This window comes from Strix aluco, chromosome 6 (assembly GCF_031877795.1).
Source record: "Strix aluco isolate bStrAlu1 chromosome 6, bStrAlu1.hap1, whole genome shotgun sequence".
Lineage (NCBI taxonomy): Eukaryota > Metazoa > Chordata > Aves > Strigiformes > Strigidae > Strix > Strix aluco.
Genome location: NC_133936.1, coordinates 42,070,941 through 42,090,367, shown reverse-complemented (window position 1 = coordinate 42,090,367; position 19,427 = coordinate 42,070,941). Strand labels below are relative to the sequence as shown.

Sequence of the window (19,427 nt, the reverse complement as noted above, 5' to 3'; positions counted from 1 at the left end):
TTGTTCGTACTTTAACTTCCTTCACCTGTTTTTGAGGGTTCCTGTTCTTATCAAAAAGAAAAGGATCTTTTGCTGAAGGTTTCCAGAGAAATCCCTTGGCTTTTTTTTTTTTTTTTTTTTTTAATAGCTTTTCCTCATTTAAAAGGACAGCAAAGGGACTTTGGGATAGCCTGAGGGAAGCTCTTACTAAGAAGCTTTCCAAGAATCGTGGAAGATTTAAGTCTTTTCATGTCATACTGCAGAGACATCTGCTTGCTCTTCTCTCATCCCTCCTTTTGGACAGGTTTGCCATTAGGTTTTCATCTCAAACAGACAAAAAGAAATCTGTGAACTTCTCAGACTTTGGATTAAATTGCTAGTCAAAGGTGAAATATTTCAGTGACAATAAAGGATAAAACAAGGTTAGTGGAGCCCTGGCTGGTGCAGTACAGGGAATGGAGAAGAGCGTCCTGTGCTGCACTGCTGATGGTGATGGTGTTGGGGCAGTGATGGTTCTCCCGAAGCATAAATCAACAGACTTCATTGGCTTGTGGAGATTCTTTCAGCAGGAGGGACCCAAAGGATGGCGAGGGTGGTGTAAATCTAATCAGTCCCAGTTAAAAGTATTTACACTGTGGTCCAGTTAGCTGCCCTGTTGCTGTTGCCCATGGCAGTAAGTGGAGTTCATTTAGGTTAGCGGAGGGCCTCCAGCATTAGAAGTGAAGTATGGGATAAAACAGACTGCTGAACAACTAAGACAGGCTTTTCCTGTGGTTATTTCTGTAATTGCTGTGAAATTTCTCCGGTTTTCATACGTGACTTCCCTCTCCTCTTCTGAATTACGGACAGTTGAATTGACCTTGATCTTGTTGTCCCTCAATAACATTGTTTTGCTAATATTTTTTTAGTTTTTAGTGATTGTTCCTGGGTTTGAAGCAGGGAATTTGTTTTTCTGTTTGCAAAGTTATTCTAAGCAGGGCATTTATATATAGTGTTGAAACAGTCAGACCTTCTGGAAGTCTGCTGTTGTGCTGTGCCGTGGAGTACAGAAATCTTGCCAAGAATTGCCATCAAAGCCCAGGATTTCACCACAACACTGTGTTCATGGGAAACCAAATTAGCGTGTACACCTGATTCTTAATGTTGGGACTAACAGAGAAGGTGCCTCTGGCTGGAGCTGAGTTTCTAAACTGAGGTTTTAAAATAGTGAAGGATCTTGTTGTAGTTTGTGCTTTGGTGTAGTGATGAGTAAGTGGAACTGAGAAAATCTAAATGTGGTGGTGGAAATTTTTTTTTTAAAAAAAAAGTTTTGTGGAAAAGTAAACTTGGTGAAGAAAATGCAACTTAAACTGTCTTCTTGGTACATGTTTTAAAAATAAATGATTGACACCATGCATATTTGAAGCTTTTGATCATTGATGCAGAAGTTAAATGAACAGGACATACAACTGTGATTAATTATTGACAAAAGTCATTCCTTTCATATGTATAGTCCGTAGTTAGATGTGAAGGTTGAGTTCACTTGAATTCCAAAGTCAGAAAGTAATTCAAACAAGACTCCAGTTGATCAATGTCATACATGTGGTTCTATTTATTATGCAAATCTCTTCCAATATGTTTAAATCAACATGCGGTAGTGGGGTTCTTGTTTCTTCAACAGAATATGTTTGTGGACTACCCAATTTGTGTTTTGCATGCTGCAGTTTGCATCTAATGTTTCATAGTCATGCTGTAATTATAAGTTAGTTTATTTAAAAAAAAAAAAAAAAAAAAAAGCAAATCCCCAAGCTTGTTTGTCATGTTCTATCTGCAAGTATTTGACCTTTTCACCTTGGGTCTTGGGATTAACTTGGAATAAATCACTCCTTTCTGAGGCATTTGTACTCGAACTGGTTAGCTGGGTACTTCAACGTCCATACCAATGATGGTACATGAACCTCGTTTTGCTAAAGAGACCAGATGCTGTTTCATGACATGTTCTGTTTTTAACTGTCATTATTCCTTGTAAACATGCCAGTGTAAATTATACCAGGGAGGGAAGATTACCTCATAGATCTCCTAATAAAAGTTTGTTGGTTTTTTCTTTAAAAAGGGCAAGGGAAGACCATCTGTAATTTAATTGCAAATTGAAGATAAATAGTGTTGTGAAATTTTAGTTTAAACAGTTGGGTTGAGGTTAAGCTTTGTTTTGTTTTTTTTTTTACAGACATATTTTTGCAATAAAATGGTATTTCAAATATTTTCAGGTATTTTACACTCAAAACCTGTGTGCATAGCAATAACCAGGTACTTAACAAAAAAGAGAAGGTAGCTTTGTCAAGTCTAGCACCTTGTCAAGTTAGTTTTATTATATTTCTTTCACCCTATAGTTGATCAGAACGAACATGCCTGTATTTCCCATATTGAGGGTATTTGATGTCTGAGACAGTTTGTTTTGGGTCATTGTGTGGGTTCTTGGTGCATTTCAATGAAGGAAGGACCAAGCAGGATGAATAAATCCATGCCCTCAAGCTGGATCATTCTTCCTCTGCAGCTGCCAGCTTTCTGCTTTGTCTTTTGGCCTCTTGGCTTTTTGGAAATACACCTTTCATTGCCTCTCCTGCCTGATTTATGTTTTTGGAATGTACAGATCTTACCAAATAATATTCAAATGTTTTTTTTTTTTCCTAAAACATTTTTAAAAAAAATGTGATGGGGCTTCTGATGTTCTTGTTACCCTTGTGAGTCTACCCCTTGGCTTAAATGGTGGAACTTTTTGCAGTTCTCCAAGTCAGTAGCAGTGATCTGCGCACTCATCTCTTTTTTCTTTTTTTTTTAATCTTCTGTGGTGGTAAAATCCAACGTGTCTTTTTTATTGAAGCTTGTTGACATTAATAGAGAGTTCTCACATTTTGTTTCACGCACCAACACCCCTGCCAGTCAGGCATAATGCTTGCCTGAGACTGATGGTTTTCCCTGACCCCTGAGAATCTGGTGATCAGCTGAAACCTCCTTCTGTTGTACAGCCCTGGCTAGTTCTTCCTGCTGCCAAGTCTTGCAGAGAAAATGGCAAGTTTCATTTTTACCCATTTATCCATCTTTTGCAGGTAGTAATAAAGAAAGGAGTAGTGCATGCACAAGTGTGGGGAAAGGAGATGCAGGCATGTTCAAATTACACTACACAAACATATCATTAAACTATAGGAATGTATAGTTCAGGAATTAATTGTCAGGAACGAGTGTTTTGGAACAGAGCTGTGCAATATAAATGGTACTTGGGGATATGAAGAGGAATACAGGGTAACTTAGGTCTGTCATACAGTTTTAATTAATACTTAGTCAAAATTGTTTCGTGGAATCAGGCTTAACTGGAGTAGTCTTTCTTGATCTGATATTCCAGTTTTTGCATGGTAAGATGTGACTTGTTAGCTCAGCTGTAATGTTGCTGAGATATGGAGGCTATCAGTGTGATTATAAACTGACTAACGAGTTCTGTTACCACTCTAATGAGTGGTAATCCAAAGCATCAGATTGATAAATGCAAATTATTTGTTATCTTTACTGGGGAGGGAGTAGTGGTTAACCATACAGTGATATAATTTAAATCAGCCCTTGCATGTTTACATGCATTTGAAATAACTGTGAATCTTTATTACTGTTCCACGAGTGGTGACCAAACTCGTAACTGTGTAAAGTTGCAGAAGCATCACTTGGGAAATCTGTATTTTATGCCACCTGAAGAAGTAGGTTTGTGCAGCAAGGAACTGTTTAGTTTGTTGGCTTCTCATTATGGTCAGTTCTTTCATAGCGTGTTTCAGTTGGATGGCAATTTCTTCTCCTTTTCCACTACTTCCCAAGTCAGCAATGGTTCAAAGCAAAACCATGGGAATTGGTAGTTTACCATCAGGGCAAGTTAGGGAAGGATTCCCCTTCTGTGAAAGGCAGGCTTCTGGAGGTGGCGGTTTGATTCCTGCAGTTTTGGTGCTCTACAGACTTTCCAGGGGCTGGTGAAGAAGGTCTGGGACCTGGAACGAGGCAGTCACAACAGTGGTTGTATGTTCCACTCCGCTCTTGACAGCAGGGGAGGAGCCCAAGGCCAAGGCACTGCTTGTCAGCTCAGTTTGGCCGCTCATATCCAGACTGTGGTGATCCAATATCTTCTAGTGCTCACTGTAAAGGAAAAATCTTGCTTCCTACAGGAGGGTAGGAAGGAGAACAGCTAGGCCACGTTGTGGTCTGTTTTGAATGCCTTAATCATAAGGCTCCTAGAACAGGTCTGTTATGCTGTGTTCTTGATTGGAATATTGCTGCTGGTTTGTCTGCATCTTTTAAGGTTATTTTCACAGAATCACAGAATCATCTCGGTTGGAAAAGACCTTGAAGATCCTCCAGGCCCACCATGAACCTCACCCTGACCGTTCTCAACTCCACCAGATCCCTCAGCGCTATGTTTCGGCTTGGCATGCTGCAGAAAGTTCTCCCTGGCTTGTCTGGGTTGAGACTTGATTAAGTTTTCACGTGTTCCTGGTTTCTAGAGTGTCTTCCGGCTGGAGACAAGAAAACAGGGCAGTGGCTGCTCGGGTCAGGTGTCTCTACCCTGGGTGAATCCTGTGTCCCTGCCCGTTTAAATAGAGGGACACCTTTGGCTCAGACAGTCTCTGAACTAAATTGCTGTTGGTCTGCAGGGAAGATACATTCTTCTGCAAGTATCTCCTGTTCTTTACTATCATCTACTGGTCTCTGACATAGTAAAAGGCTATGCCATAGTTGAACTTTTTGTCTGACCTGGTGCAGCCGTTTTATATGCTGATGTGGTAGTTTCTAAGCAATGTAGTAAATAATATGTATTCCAGCTGCACTGAATTACTTAAAAAGGGGGAATGTTTTTGGAGGACTGCAACAGCTCTAGAGACATGCTTTTTTTTTTTTTTTTTTCCCTCTCTCCCCCAGCTTTCAAAGCATAGTTCATCCTTTGCCATCCTCTCTGTCCTCATCTTTCCCTTTTTTAGCTTGGAGCCTTTGTTTGGTCTAAGACTTCGATGATGTTTGACAAACGCTTTTCTGCTACTTCAGCATAAACAGCTCTTTCTGAGTTTAGGATGAGGTGGTAGCTAGAAGGTGCTGTTCATTTTTACTATTTCATAGTGCTTCAAATTGTTACCTGTTAATTGAAACTGTAGTGTTTAGTTCTAAAGTGCTTAGTTTGCTTATCCCAAGCATATTTAGTAATCCTTGGGTTTCCTTCTATGGTAAGAAATGCTGATATGATCATGGAGGAAAAAAGAAAAAGACTTATAAGTGGTATTTGCTTTCTTAAACCTTTACTAGGTAAACCAGAATTGACAAGCAGTGGGTTGCAGGAAAATGGTTTGTGTGCTGCTTCCTGGTCAGACCTCACTGACACAAGAGACTTGTTTTAACTGGTGTACAGCCCCGTCCAGTATAGATGTAAACCTGTGACTTTAATTTTTGATCATCTCAGATTACTTCAAATCATACAACAGGAGCCTAATGACCATAATGTCTTCTCTTGCAGCTGGAATACCAAAAGGTTAACCCCAGATCTTCAGAATATCTGAATCTGAGCCTTTGGTTTTCCTTCTCCTTCCAGTGAGTGGGTGGGCTGCAGCTCAAGATTGTAATATACCAAGATACTTATTTTTTCAAAGTGTTTTCATGTAAATACACGTGTCCTGCTTCTATTTGTAGCTGAAATTTAAAGCGAGGTGATAAATAAAGATGGAGAAGTCTTCCAAATTCATGGCTAATATGTCTTTGTAATATTGAGCAAAAGTAATCTATTTAGTGGGGAATAGAGATACAATGCAAAATACAAGTTTGCTTTGAGATTGTTTTTAGTTAGGCAGGGAAGGTTTGCTTACAGGTGACAGTTTCTTTAGTTAGTGAGGATACCTTCTAGAGGGGCAAGTTACTTCCAATTTTTTTATTCTCTGGATCAAAAGATATGATCAAATAGCCTTCTTTCTCTCCTGATTGGTGTTTCAGAGGGGAAATAATGGCTTGCAAAACCTTTGCTTGCTTACGGACACTGCGGTCAGGTGTAACTTTTCACCTGTTATTTCCTCTAACACTGGGAATTGATTGTAGCACCAGGACTGCTTCAGGGCTGTTGAATTACTGTGGATTTCCACCTGATCTGCTTGGTAGGAGCATTCTGTGCATGCGAATTCTGTGCATTCATCTGGTTTGCATGGGTTTGGAGAGGGTTAAATCACAATTCAGAGTATATGCTGCTTGGATTTGTAACGGAAACGTGGTTATCTGTTTGCCTTCAGTTAACTAGACCTTTATAGAAGGAGCAAAATGAGAAATGTTTTTGGAGGTAGAAAAGTGGAGCCTTATTTATCTTCTCTTGTGTGTGTGGACTTGTCAGTGAACTTGGAGCCGGGTGCAGCCCTAACGACTTTCTTTCCATTGGGAGCAATGATGAACTGAACTCAGCAGCTTTCCAGAAATGAACTCTTTCCCACCCCCAGTAGTCTTTATTTAATTTTATACTGACGCTGATAGTTGCAGTGTTGACATTAAGTATGGTGTGCAGTAAAAACCAGCATGTTTTTAGAACAGGCAAATATTCTCATTTACCTGGGTGGAGAAGTTACTCCTTGGTGACAACTGCAGTTGTTGACATTCAGTGTGATGAGCAGTCCAGGGCTTTTCTTGTAGAGAAGAAATATGTCATGGTAGGTGGGAAGCAGTTTAACTGTGTACAGACTGGAAGAGTCTTTTCACAACCCTGAAGGACTGGAGTTAGTTTGAGCTTACTAATGCCAGTGGAGGTGATACAGCTAGACTTGCTGCAGAGGGCACATCCACTCTGCAGACTGGTAATTTCTCGTGTTCTTGAATTTTTGTATAATTTGTCCAAACCCCTAGTATTTTTCATGCTGGGCTATCATTCTCATAAGATTGAGTGTGACTTTTGGTCTCATGTACCCAAAGCCTTAGCATGAAATTCTGTGCTGCAGACCATTAAATGTCATTGTACTGATGTTGTGAATGTTGTCCACTTTTACAGATGCCTTTGTAAATAGCCAGGAATGGACACTAAGCCGATCTGTACCAGAACTGAAAGTGGTGAGTTTATTTTTACTTCCATCTTTAAAAAACATGCTGAAAATGTTACGTACAAGTGAAAATCTTCTAAGCTTCATCAAATCTACTGTTGAAGAAAAAAATACAGAAAGCAATTTTTTTAAAAAAAGCAGTTTTCTTCAACAGAACTTATCTTTGTGAAGTTTATGTACTTTCTATTTTTATAATCATGCTTCAAAGATCTGTTTGTATTTCATTGCTGTTTGGACTTGTTTGGCTACATGAACCAGCTTCCTAGGGTGGTCTTCTCAGTAGGGAAATCTTACACTTCTGTAAGAGGAGGAAGTGGAAGTTAGCAGGTGATGCGTAAAACTCCTTTTATCTCACTGCAGTAGCTTTTTTATAATTTCTTCATGACCAAATGTCTTTTCTCCCTCTTAAAAGAATTTAACTGAATTTATACTGAATAAAAAAAGAGACTCTTTTGAAGGTTCATATAGTGAATCAAAACCCATGTTTTTACTATAAGAATGAACAGTGATTTAATAGCTGCTTAAAATAACTTTTCCCCTGGCTGAGACATTTTCTGTATAAGTGAAAGAAAAGGCAAAAATAACAGAGACACAGATTGGGGGACTTTCCCAGATTTGCCCTTTAAGTGTTATGAACGTGGAAGCTGGAGATGTGGGCTGAAGCCTCCTTGTAGTGGATGTCTGCTGTGGTTTAACCCCAGCTGGCAGCTCAGCCCCACACAGCTGCTTGCTCACTCCCCGCTGGTGGGATGGGAGAGTGAATTGGAAGGGTAAAAGTGAGAAAACTCCTGGGTTGAGATAAAGACAGTTTAATAGGTAAAGCAAAAGCTGCACCCGGAAGCAAAGCAAAACAAGGGATTCATTCACCCCTTCCCATCGGCAGGGAGGTGCTCAGCCATCCCCAGGAAAGACGGGCTCTGCTTATGTGCTGAGCGTGATGACACACGGTCTGGGATATCCCTGGGGTCGGTTGGGGTCAGCTGTCTCGCCTGTGTCCCCTCCCAACTCCCTGTACACCCCCAGTCTCCTCGCTGGTGGGGTGGGATGAGAGGCAGAAGAGGCCTTAACTCTGTGTGAGCACTGCTCAGCAATAGCAAAAACTTCCCCGTGTTATCAGCGCTGTTTCCAGCACGAATCCAAACCATAGCCTCAGACTAGCTACGATGAAGAAAATTAACTCTACCCCAAAACAAGCACAATATCAAACCAGCAACTTGTCAAGCCATCAGCACAGAGTTGTTGGGGCCATATTGCTGTGATATTTACCATGTGGAAGTTCAGATTTAATTAAACACAATTTCTCAAACCCTAAAAAATGACTTTGATTACAGATACAGAATTTGGTGTAATGCTTTTGGTAGGCATCTGTGCTCAGCTCCTGTTTTCTGTACCGTAACTGGACGAGCTGCTCTGATCCAAGCACCTGTTTGCCAAGTGGCAAAGTGAATTGGGCAAAACCATCTGAGTTAAAGAGTGGGCAGCTGGGACCATGCTTCACTAGCCCACTGCTCATGTGGTAAATGTCTTTTTCTGAATCTGAGTTGTAATAGCATTTACAGAGGTGAGAGAAAGCATAGGTCAAACTTAACATGATAAATACACTTACACAGACTGGCATCTGAATAAAAGCAGCTTCCTCATGACTACAGTTATGTTTCTGTTTTGATTTCAGCAGTGCACAAGGTAAGTAGAAGAAAAATATGGGAGTCATAATACAGGAAGGGCCTGCAGAGGGCCACCAGGTTTAACTGATGGTGTAATTTGGAAGACAGATACCTCCCAAAATACCTCTCATGATAAAACACAAAGAATTTAGGACTGGAAGGTGTTGGTTGGATACGAGTCCAGTCCACTGTGGTATTAGCTAGCTTATGCTGGGGAGGATCTACAGAGGGTTTTCTTGTTCATCCCTTCCCCTTCTCTTAACCCTACTAATTCCCAGCACCCACTAATAAACCTGGGGCTTGCAGGTGAGGCCAAAGCTGCAGTTATGATGTCTTGTAATACAGAACACAAACAATTGCCGAGCATTAGGTAGTGGTCTCGGGGTACAGATGTTTCTTGTGGTACCATTGCTGCATTATGTGAATACTTGTCTTGCCTGTCTTGCTCCCATATTGTCTGAACCAGTGGCAGGAAAATAAACTTCGGCTGTGTGGCTGCTGTAGAGAATTGATTTTAAGTGGTCAGTGTCAATGAGCCTCAAGATTACTGCCCGAGGCTTCAGTTTGTATAGCCCTGGATAAAAGCAGAACTCTTATTACAAAAATAATAATTTGATTATTCCACTGCAAATTGTTGAAGCTAGCAGCACCGGCTGTGGCTGTGAACTTGAGCTCCAGCAGGAAGGGCAAATTAGGCACTCTGTCTGAAATGTGCTCTGCCTTTCCTATACACCTGCCCTTGGGAAGGAGTTGGTGCAGGGATACATCTCCGTGTCGCTCCCCTGCTCCCAGCCTCAGCCTCAGCGCTCGCTTATGGCCGAGGAAGGAAAGCGCCACGTGAAAAGCCAAACCTGCCTCTTCTACCACAGCGCTGTCATTACGCTCACCACTAAGGATAACTGTGGGTGCCTTGCTTTAGCTTGTGGCCGTGCTGGGGATGTCAGAGGTATGAGAAGTGTGGAGTATTTGCTCCTGTCGCCACACAGTGCGTACAGGGGAGATGAGGCTTAACGTTGCACGGTTATGGAGGGAGCCCCAGCTGTAGCTGCTTGAGCAGGCTGTACTCAGCAGGAGAAGATGGTTAGTAGCTCACTGGGAGAGATTGTCTTCTCTACAGAGGCTGGGCAGTCCTTAAATTGAGGTTGGTATTTTGATTTTTATAGCAGCTGTTATACCCTTAGGCTTTACAGAAATTTAAGGGGAACAGAAATGGACTCTGGGAGAGCAGAGGAAGCACACAGGGTTTCAATAAAGAAAAGCCAATGGATGTATTTTTCAATCTACTTTTGAGGAAAGAATACCAGTTTTTCCCACTGCCCTCTTTCTTAGTAATACACGTTGAGCTTAATTCCTTTTCCATTTTCAGAAGCGTATTTGTTTCTGCTGATCACGTACTACCACAGAGTTTTACTTAGAGATGTCGATGCTTCTCTTACAGTCAAGTGCATGCTAGGCCAGCTGGGTGAGACCAGTCCCTTTCCCGAGCAGTGGTGGTGTTCCTGGATCCCATTTATCCAAACGTAAAATAAGGATGTGTTAGGCAGAATAAATACGAGATCTCTTTGGACAAAATAATTTCATTTGCTCCAAAAGCACAGTCAAACTTCTATGCTGAATAGCTTTACAGTGGTAAATGCCATCAATACATTTATGCATTTTTTACAAATGGGCTTTAGTAGGGTGTGGGCATAGTGGTTTGGATTTATTTTACAGCATGTCTGGCACATGCAAATAAATGATTCAGTGTTGCACAAGGCATAACTGACAGAGCATTGTGTTGTAGCCTTGTTAGCTGAATTTTCTCATTTCTGAACTGGGTTAGGGTGGTATTTTTGTTCCATAACATGCTTGTCATAACTTTTGTGCATTTCACGTGTATCCATAAATAAATAGAAATGACTCAGATTGTTTGTATATAAAATATGGGAGACAGGAATACGACTACTGTAAAAACATGCTGGCATATTTGTCATACTGTGGGGGATCGTCCTTAAAACAAGTATTAATCCTGATTAAGAGAGAAATTGTATTAAAAGTCAGATTTTTCCTGCATAAAGCTTATTGCTCCTGGTTTTCAAAGGTTAATAGTGGGCAGAGACCCGGAGCAGTAATTAATGCCAAGCACTTGCACTGAACAACAGAAGGCCAATTCTGCTAGATTTTAATTTCATGTACTAGTTTCGTATCTGGCAGAAAAGAGATGGCTGCCTTGTCTCTTCAGATGCAGGCACTGAGGTGAGATCTTAAGGAATCCTCTCTCTTACCAGAGGAGAAGAGGAAGAGGTAGATATCTCCTGAATGCTTTCTGAAGTAGTTGTCTAGGGAAAAAATAAAGCTGTGCTGCAAATGTAGATTTTATAGTCAGGTTTGAGGAAACTTGCTTTGGGTTCATGTGATTTTTGAGAAGTTAACATTAGTAGTACTCTTCACACAAAACTAACTGTGTTAATGCTTTTTTCATGTTCACTTTTTTTACCATTTAAGCTCCTAAAGAACTTTTGTCAGTTTAGTGGGTTGTTTGAAACTGATTTAAAAATGTAAATCCACAAACTTACCTGTTAAGAAACAATTAAATATTCTGATGAAGAAAATCAAGTTTCTGCATTATCTTTAAAACGCCAACACTTTTTGCTCTCGACCGTGAGACAACGTATGGAAATGAATAAAAGGAGAAAGTGGGAGGAAATACACTGCCTTTCTTTGAGGATTGTGCATGGTTTTTAATAATATATCTTAAGGGAAGAAAGCTCTAGTTTTAATGTATGAGTTATTGAAGTGGTTTCTTATTTGAAATACCCATCTCACTCCTCCTGATCAGGGCTTTCTGCATCAGTTTGTAGCATCACGTTTAATAATGCTCTTCTGGCCAGGCACTGTGGTCTTTCTGGGTGCCCGTAAGGAGGAACCTACTGGAGAACCTGAAGTGCTGTAAAATTACATATGCTGATATGGTCTTTGGGATACTTGGAAACAGAAGTATAAAATTGTATTCTCAAATCAGTAGATGTCTTTCAAATATTTAGGATTTCTAACTAAACACAGTAACGTGTCCCAGCTACGGCAAAGGATGTAGCATGTTCGCTCTCACTGGAGCCCAGGTTGATGCTTTTCTGTTGTTCCTCACAGTTTTGCCCTCTGACTGGTTACGTATTTGGCACTGGTATAATATAAAATAGTATTAATTTGCATACATGTGGGACTAGTCACTTGTAAGTGAAGGTTTCAGTATCTGTGTGAAGGTGTTTGTATATCCTGATATACTGGATTTTTTTTTTTGTGGGTGTATTGGTGCTACACTAGTTTGCTACCAGACAGGTCAGAAACAGCTTTGGCATGTTGTTTCCAAAGGTTTAGAGCTGCTGCATCTAAAGTGAAAACATAAAACACTCTTTTCTGTCAGTATTTTCCTAGCAAGCTGATTTCAAACTTGCTTGCTTTCCAATTCTTCAGAATAGTGCTTGGAAAGGGCCTTAGCCTGGCTGTTTATCTTCAGAGGTATGTCTAATCTACTGATTTACAGATGGGATTTTTGGTTTGCTTGCCCTTTTTGGCCCAGACTATCATAATATAGAGCTGGTGGGGAAGAAGGGAGAGGAGGATGCTTGCCTTGGGAATGTGGTGTTCAGCTTCTGCTCCAGGGTGAAGATGCTGCTGTAGTGAATACAGGCTACTGATGAGCTGTGTGCTGAAGAAAACAGGCAGCTAGCAAGCAGTTTGGTTAATCTCCTTTTAAAAGTTAGAAATCTGTTGAAATCTGGAAAACTGTGTCTTGACTGTTCTGATCTAATAAAAAAAAAAAAAGTTTTCACATGCTAAATCTTAACTATTTGAGCGGTCGTGAATCCTGAACAGTGAGAAATACATCGTTCTAGGGAAAGCAAAAAAGGTGGGAAGTAACTTTTCTTCAGGAGGCTTTGTATGGAAAGGGAGAGGGTATCGATTTTGTGAGGAGAACAGGAGGGGTGCAAAGCCCGAGCTGTTCTTCACAGGATTTCCTCAGGCATCGTGGTTTTGTTGACTGCGAAATATGGAGGGTTGTTTGAAAATTTTCTTATTTATGGAAATATATGAGTAGACAAGCTTACTGTAGGTTATTGGCATACAATGGAGGGAAAAGTAATTCACTTAGGAGGTTGCTTGATGTTTTGGGGTTAAAGGACGTATGTTAGAGATGGTATTTTCTTCCTATTACCTCTCACGTGATGTCTGGTTGAACACTGGAGAAAGCTGAAATGATGTTGTGGCTAAGTCAAGCATTCAGAAAGGAAATACAGGATTTGGATGTCAGTGTAATATTGCTTTACTTTTTGTTCTTTGTATGGGCAGGTGGAAGTCCCAAGCTGTTTTTCTGCCCCTTCTGATTTCCCTATACATTGAATGGGGGAATTGGGGATCAGTGTTAATAATAAAAAAAATTAGCTAATCAATATTGTCTGTTTTCTTGTGCCATACAGAATCTTAGGCCTTTACTTACTGCCCCACTATTCACGTTCTTTTTGAATACAGCAACTCATTTCTGCATTAATTTTTCTTTAGGTCTTGTCACTTCATTTTCAGTAACACACCATATACTTTCGCAATGCTTCTGTGAGATGAAAGAAAAAGCTTGGAAACACGGGTGCTGGAGGGAGAGGAGTTTCATTTCTCCTAATAGCTTGTGCTCAAGGTGAAAGATGTTGAGCCAGAACCGAACCCCAGCACGGTCCCACCACGTGTAGGACCCAAACCCCAGCGCAGTCCCACACCACTCACTCGCAGCTGTTGTCTCTCTCACGTTGGGAAAACAGGGAAGTCGCAGTGACCTCATGTTGTAGTTTTTCCTGAGTAGATTGCCCACAGGACTTAAATGAACTGTGTACCCAAAATGTTCAGTTGCTCAAACCAAGAGACTTTCTGTCTAGGCTTACTCAAGACCTTTGCTTTCAGGCAGTAAGTGTGGGCATCTTGGAGGCCACAGCCTTGTCGTGTTGCAGGTCTGGCCTGCTTGCAAAGCAGGGTGTGTGGAGTGTGCTAGTCATTCAGGAGGTCTGAGGCATCAGCTGTGTCCTTTTCTTGTTGGTGTTTAGCATCCTGTGTGATGAAGTTTATCAGGTAGATGATGTCAGGCACCTGTAGAAGTTACTCTTCTCCCTAGAGAGGTTATTGGTTGCTTTTTCTTTTCTGTGAAGTTGCAGAAGTGCATCTTCTTAAGAAGGTATCTTCTGTAACTTTTGGGTTCCAAGTGAAGCTTACTAGTCTTGAAGGGAAAAATAGCTCTGATAAATGGTTTTCTCTTGGCCAGCCCTGAATGAAGCTCCGCAGTGTGTTTCCTGAGAGCGTTGTCCCGTGGAGATGGGGTCTGAGAACACAGGGCTAGGTAGCTGCAGAGGTGATGTTTGCCTCTGTCACGTACCTTGCACTTAATTTTAGTTGTAGACGTCTTGGTGTGTACTAGCGTGGCCTGTAATTTCTCTTAGCTATAAGTTAGATTAAAAGCTTCCAGTGTGGTTAGCTGGTTTAAACACTCTTCGAAGTCAGCTCAAAGCCCAATAAACAGGTACGTGTGTGTTGTCCAACCTCTTGGTCTGTGGCTTCCTTTTTATTTTTGTGGGACTGCTCATTGATGGCAGCTATGCCTACAGTGGGTTTCTTGTTTTATATTTCTTTTTTGTCTTTTTTTTTTTTTGATTACAAACTGTCTGTTCAGATTCTTTTCTGCTAACGTGAACAAGTCAAGATTGTAAAGCTTCCTGTAACGTTAGGCCAGCCTGGGATCTGGTGTCTCTTTTTTTCCCTGCCTTTTCTGCCCCTCACACCCCCAAGTTAGGTCATGATTTTTTGTTGTTTGCTATTACTTTTGAGATCTGGTTTGGGGTTCTTGGGGTTTTTTCCTCCACTGTAGCCCACACTGTTCATCACACTTAAAGCTTATGCTATTGTAGGGGCTGAAGGGTGATGCGAGACTGGCTTCCATTTCCCTCTGCCTAAGGTGATGCCTTATCTGAGCTTTTCTTGCGTATCAGTTGTAGAGATAAAGTGGACATCCTGTGCAGCGCCGTTACCCTTGTCTTAACTGAAAGTTGTTCTGAATTGCAAAAAATAAATAATTTTTTCCCTCCCCTCGACTCCACAGCTGTCACTGGGTTAGTTTAAGGTGGCACTACTCTGTTTTAAGTAATTTTTGGTAAGGAGGATAGTTTCTTAACAGTTAGGATTAAAAAATGGAGTAGAGAGTATGCATTAATGTGTAACTTGTTCATGCTGCCCCTGTCAATTTGGCACACTTGGGCAGATCAGCAGAGTTCATCCTCTCTCCAGGGATCTTATGTTCTGAACCTTTTGGTTAGGGTCAAGATAAACATGTAAGAACAGAGTAGGCTTAGGTTTGTTTAAAGATTGAAATAAGTTTCCATCGCCTCCTCCAAAATCTAAGTACAATGTCTTCAGAGATGACAACTGAGCAAGAAATCTGAAACATAAGGAGGTATGTTCTCCAAACCCTCTAGTCCCCTGGACTGTGCGGAGCCCGGCAGGCAGCCAGGCTTGGACCTTGCTTGCTGCATCTGTCAGTCTGCTTCTGGTTGGTGGTCAGGCCTGGGGACAGATCAGCAGGACTTGTGTTGGCCAGTAAGGCAAGGCTGCAGCTCGAAAGGGAAGGCGTGTTTGGTAGTGTGGGAGTAATGCAGGCAGGCTTCGTAACTACCTCGCACCCCTTTTGAAACAACAAAAAAAAGCCCAAATCTTAAAGTCTTTGGCATTTGAGCACCTCTGGGAAGAAAACTGTTTTGATGTTGGGCTACGTTCTGTTTTTTCTGCCTGGGTCCTTAAAAACAAATGCCAGCAAGCAAGCTTAACAGAAAAATCACATGTGCTTTAAGATTGAGTACTTCTCTTTGACAAGTTCCCAGTGCAGATGTTAGGGCATGGAGAGTTTGAGTTGTAAATTTATTGGTAAAGTAAGGGACTTCAGCAAGCCGTACGGACATGCCAAGATCTGTCTGTCCATAGCCATATATATCACGTGTGCACTTCAGTAGCAAGCCAGCGTGAATCACGTGGTGGATAGTCTACAGAGATATTTTTTAGTGTGAGAATTTAGTGATTCGTTTGTGTGTTTTTCAGTAAAGGTTCTGACAAGCTTGTTCTGAGCTTCAGGCTTCTTCCCTGGAGTTTATATATCACCTCACATTCACACTTAGCATTAGTGGTGAGCTGAATAAAGGAGTGCTACTCATAAACTGATTTTGGTTTATATGTTTCCTCATGTATATACTCTGCCGTAGCCCTGGCTTTTTGGCAGGTATTTTATCTGTTGGCATATTTTACAGCGTTTCTGTTGTGTGGGCTTTCTCCTCAAGTGCAGAGAAGTTCTTTCTGCATTAAGATTTGGCTTGAATATACTGGTTTTTATGGGGATTAATTGCAGTTGAACTTTTTCCTTTTTTTTTTTTTCCAGGGGATTGTGGGTAATCTAGCGAGTGGCAAGTCTGCACTTGTACACCGGTATCTGACTGGCACATATGTCCAAGAGGAATCACCCGAAGGTATGTGGATATGCAAATTTCACTAATATTTTTTTCTTTTTTTTCCACAAACTACATCTTTATTCATTTTTAATCACGCAGAAATGAATCGGTAAAGAATCTGATTTGCTATTTCAATGTTCATGGAGATTTTCCCTTTAACATTCTCCAGACTGAGATAAGTACATATGTTGAGTATAATTGTAACTTTTTCATAACTACTTAGCATCCTTAAATACTTTGGCATCCAGTATGTGTCCATATGGGAAACTTCTAGTCCTGTCTTGAGAAGAGTTGACTGCTCTCAGTAGTGCTGCTGCTTTCAATTTGACTGTTGAAAGCCCCAATTACTGTGTCTAGAACTGGATTTTTGCAGAATCGGGCCCTTTGGTTTGTGATGTCGGAAGAATAAAAAAACTTCACAAGCCTAAACTAAAGATGTAACTGGTTCCTTGTTTAATATATTGAACCTTTGGTCTTCAAGTGTTGTTGGTTTTTTTTTTTTTTTTGAAATGTTCTTTTGCCGTAGAAAATTAATTTATACGTGAAAAAGTTGTAGTGTTTAACATTAATCCAAGTTTATAGCTTGAAATCAAAAATTTCATAATAGCAAAAGTTGTAGTGTTTAACATTAATCCAAGTTTATAGCTTGAAATCAAAAATATCATAATACCTTATAGAGGTGTATCTTACACTGAATACTTTTTTGATTTTTTTTTTTTTTTATCTATTCTCCTTATGAACTTTTAAATCCAACTCTGAGACACTGAATTTCTGGTTCCTTCTTTTCCTTACTGGCTGTTCCATTCTTTGCAGATATGGATGCAGGTAACTATACATTGTCTTCATGGCAGCTCTTGTTTTGAAGAGACAGACAGCAGTTTCTGTACTATAGCGTTTTCCCCTTGTTTTGTGTATCATTTTGATTTGTTTCCTTTTGATTTCAAGTCTTTAGTACATCTCACTGTTTTTGTCCCTTGCTGTAGTTGTCTTCTCAGTAATAGTTTGTAGCTTCATGCATCTATGATAACATTTGTTTCAAATTAACTCTTACCAAAGGAAGCTGTTAAGCGTAGTACTTGACATTTTAACAGTCTTGTAGTTAAAATGGGAGGAGAGGGAAAGGGGGAGGGGTGGACAAGGCCTTTTCTTGTGTAATTGCAGTAACAGTGAAGTCTTCCAGTTTATAAGCTTGCCTTAAATGTTTTTGCTGCTTTGTAGCTAGGGCCTTGCAACAAAACTGCCTCTAGACCACATTGGTGCCTGCTGCTTCTGGATGCCGATAGCAAGAAATGGTTATGTAGTGTGTAGATCCACTGACTACAACAACAGGTCTTCAGCAAAAATGGGTATCTCTGCAGATCTCTTTCCTCATTTCATGAACAGAAAATATCTTGGGGTTTTTTTCTTGCAAGATCCAAATGTATTGATTATTCCCAGGGTTAACCAGTCCTCTTCTAAACTATGAATATTTTAGGTGGTGTTCCTTGAGAGTGTTGCCATCTGTCCTCTTTGTCTTCAAGGATTTTTATTTGCAGTGCTTGAGTGACGTTCAGACTGTTTTTCCTGAAAGGATTAGATTACAAAAGCAGTGTCAAATCATTTCTTTGCACCTAAGTGTAGCTGACAAGCCTCACTAATGACGCCATTCCATTTCATTAACAGCAGAAAAACGGGAATAATTAAGAACTCTAATTCACCTTGTAAGGGATAGGGTCAAGATCTCTAATCAACTTAGTGTTAAAGGAAATTCAACTCACATAAACTATCCTTAGTAAACATCTGTAGTAATGATTTGTTAGTGTTTTATTTCTTTCTCATCCAAGCATAAGTCCTTACGCTGCTGTTCTATAGAAAATTACGGCAGCAGTGCGGTTGATTCTGCTGCATGGCAGTGAGGGACTTTTGATTTTAACTTTCTGCATGGGAACATAGCTTTTGATAAATTGAGACTATGTGTAAGCCTTTATGTTGGAGACCGGATCTTCCTCTTTTCTGTTGCTAAGGTCTGTTAAATGTGCCGGATTGTTAAACTGAATAAAGAATAGTACGTGTATCAGGCGTTAAGGTGTCAGCTGCTTGCCTATTTAAGGAAAAAAAAAAGTTTACTGACTTTGAGTGGCTTCTTAGCAGCAAAATTTATCAGGTATCATATAATTAGTATTTAATTGGCAAAATGATGAATTCATACTTCATGTGAAAATGGTGATTATGACCAGGGACCACTATTTCTGCTCTTCTTTGCCTTCTAAATTGCTGCAATTACCATGAAACCTGCCCTGAACTGGACAAGTGCCAGATCTCCTGTAGGCCTTTTAAGGTAGCTTCAGCATTCCAGTAAATGAATCTTAAGTATATAAAGATGGTTTTATGTTTCCTTCAGCCCTTCTAAGACAAGACACTTCTCTTGCTGCCTGACACCACCTCCCCACCCAGAGGAAGCATCATACCGCATTAAAGTGTAGAGCATTTTTCTCTCGTGGTCTGGCCCAACTTCTCTTCAGAATTAATTTTAGTCTCTATCGTGATTGTAGCATGAAAACCTTTGTTTTCTTATAAAGTCCTACTTGTGGAGAAAAGAGGCTTTTAGACTCTTCCTTTGCATATTTTACATGCACATAGCTATACTCTCATGTGACACACTTTTAAAGCAGCTGCATTTTGATGTAAGAAAAGGAATAATGTATTGCCCTATAATAAGTGGGATTTCAGTAGTCTAGGACTTGCTGTTTTTTCTTCCTGTAATGATACAATAAGGAAGTGATGGGAAATAGGGTATTTTAGTGATTTGTGATCTTCTAAGAACCTTGCAGGTGATAGGAAGAAGAACGTCTACTAAACAGCATGCTGGGTTTTTTATATAGCTGAAACAACAAGTAAGATGTGGGCAAGCTGCTATCTTTGTTCATCTGTCTAAAATTTAATTCCACCTGTTTGAAGAAAATGAAATGTGGTGTGCATGGAATTTGAGACCAAGTACTTTGCAGACCAAGGTGAATTGAAGTTTACAGGAACACTGAGTGTCAGGAGTATTCTGTTACTGTTTGGGTTTTTGTTTCCAAAAGGCAAGGAGGTGTGAAACATAACTTAAAGGTTTTTGCACATCTCTGGTATGTGTGTGAATACCCTAATTCATGTCATGATTATTTCAGTATTCTTTTTTAAGTGAGCCTAATTAAAAAAAAAAGTAGGTAAGTTGTAGTCCAAATTGACTC

The 19,427-nt window shown here is 40.3% G+C and overlaps 1 protein-coding gene across 9 annotated transcripts in view; it reads left to right on the top strand.

Moving 5' to 3' along the window:
* Positions 1 to 19,427, top strand: part of AGAP1 (ArfGAP with GTPase domain, ankyrin repeat and PH domain 1) — a 399,779-nt gene that overhangs the window by 118,741 nt on the left and 261,611 nt on the right. For 5 of the 9 annotated variants that reach the window (XM_074829817.1, XM_074829818.1, XM_074829815.1 and 2 more), the window contains exons 2-4: positions 6,998 to 7,056; positions 16,146 to 16,233; positions 17,029 to 17,040. In XM_074829817.1, coding sequence (XP_074685918.1) covers positions 6,998 to 7,056; positions 16,146 to 16,233; positions 17,029 to 17,040 — 159 coding nt within the window. The remainder of the gene's footprint in view (positions 1 to 6,997; positions 7,057 to 16,145; positions 16,234 to 17,028; positions 17,041 to 19,427) is intronic. The other 4 variants (XM_074829819.1, XM_074829816.1, XM_074829814.1 and 1 more) reach the window with 1 other exon arrangement.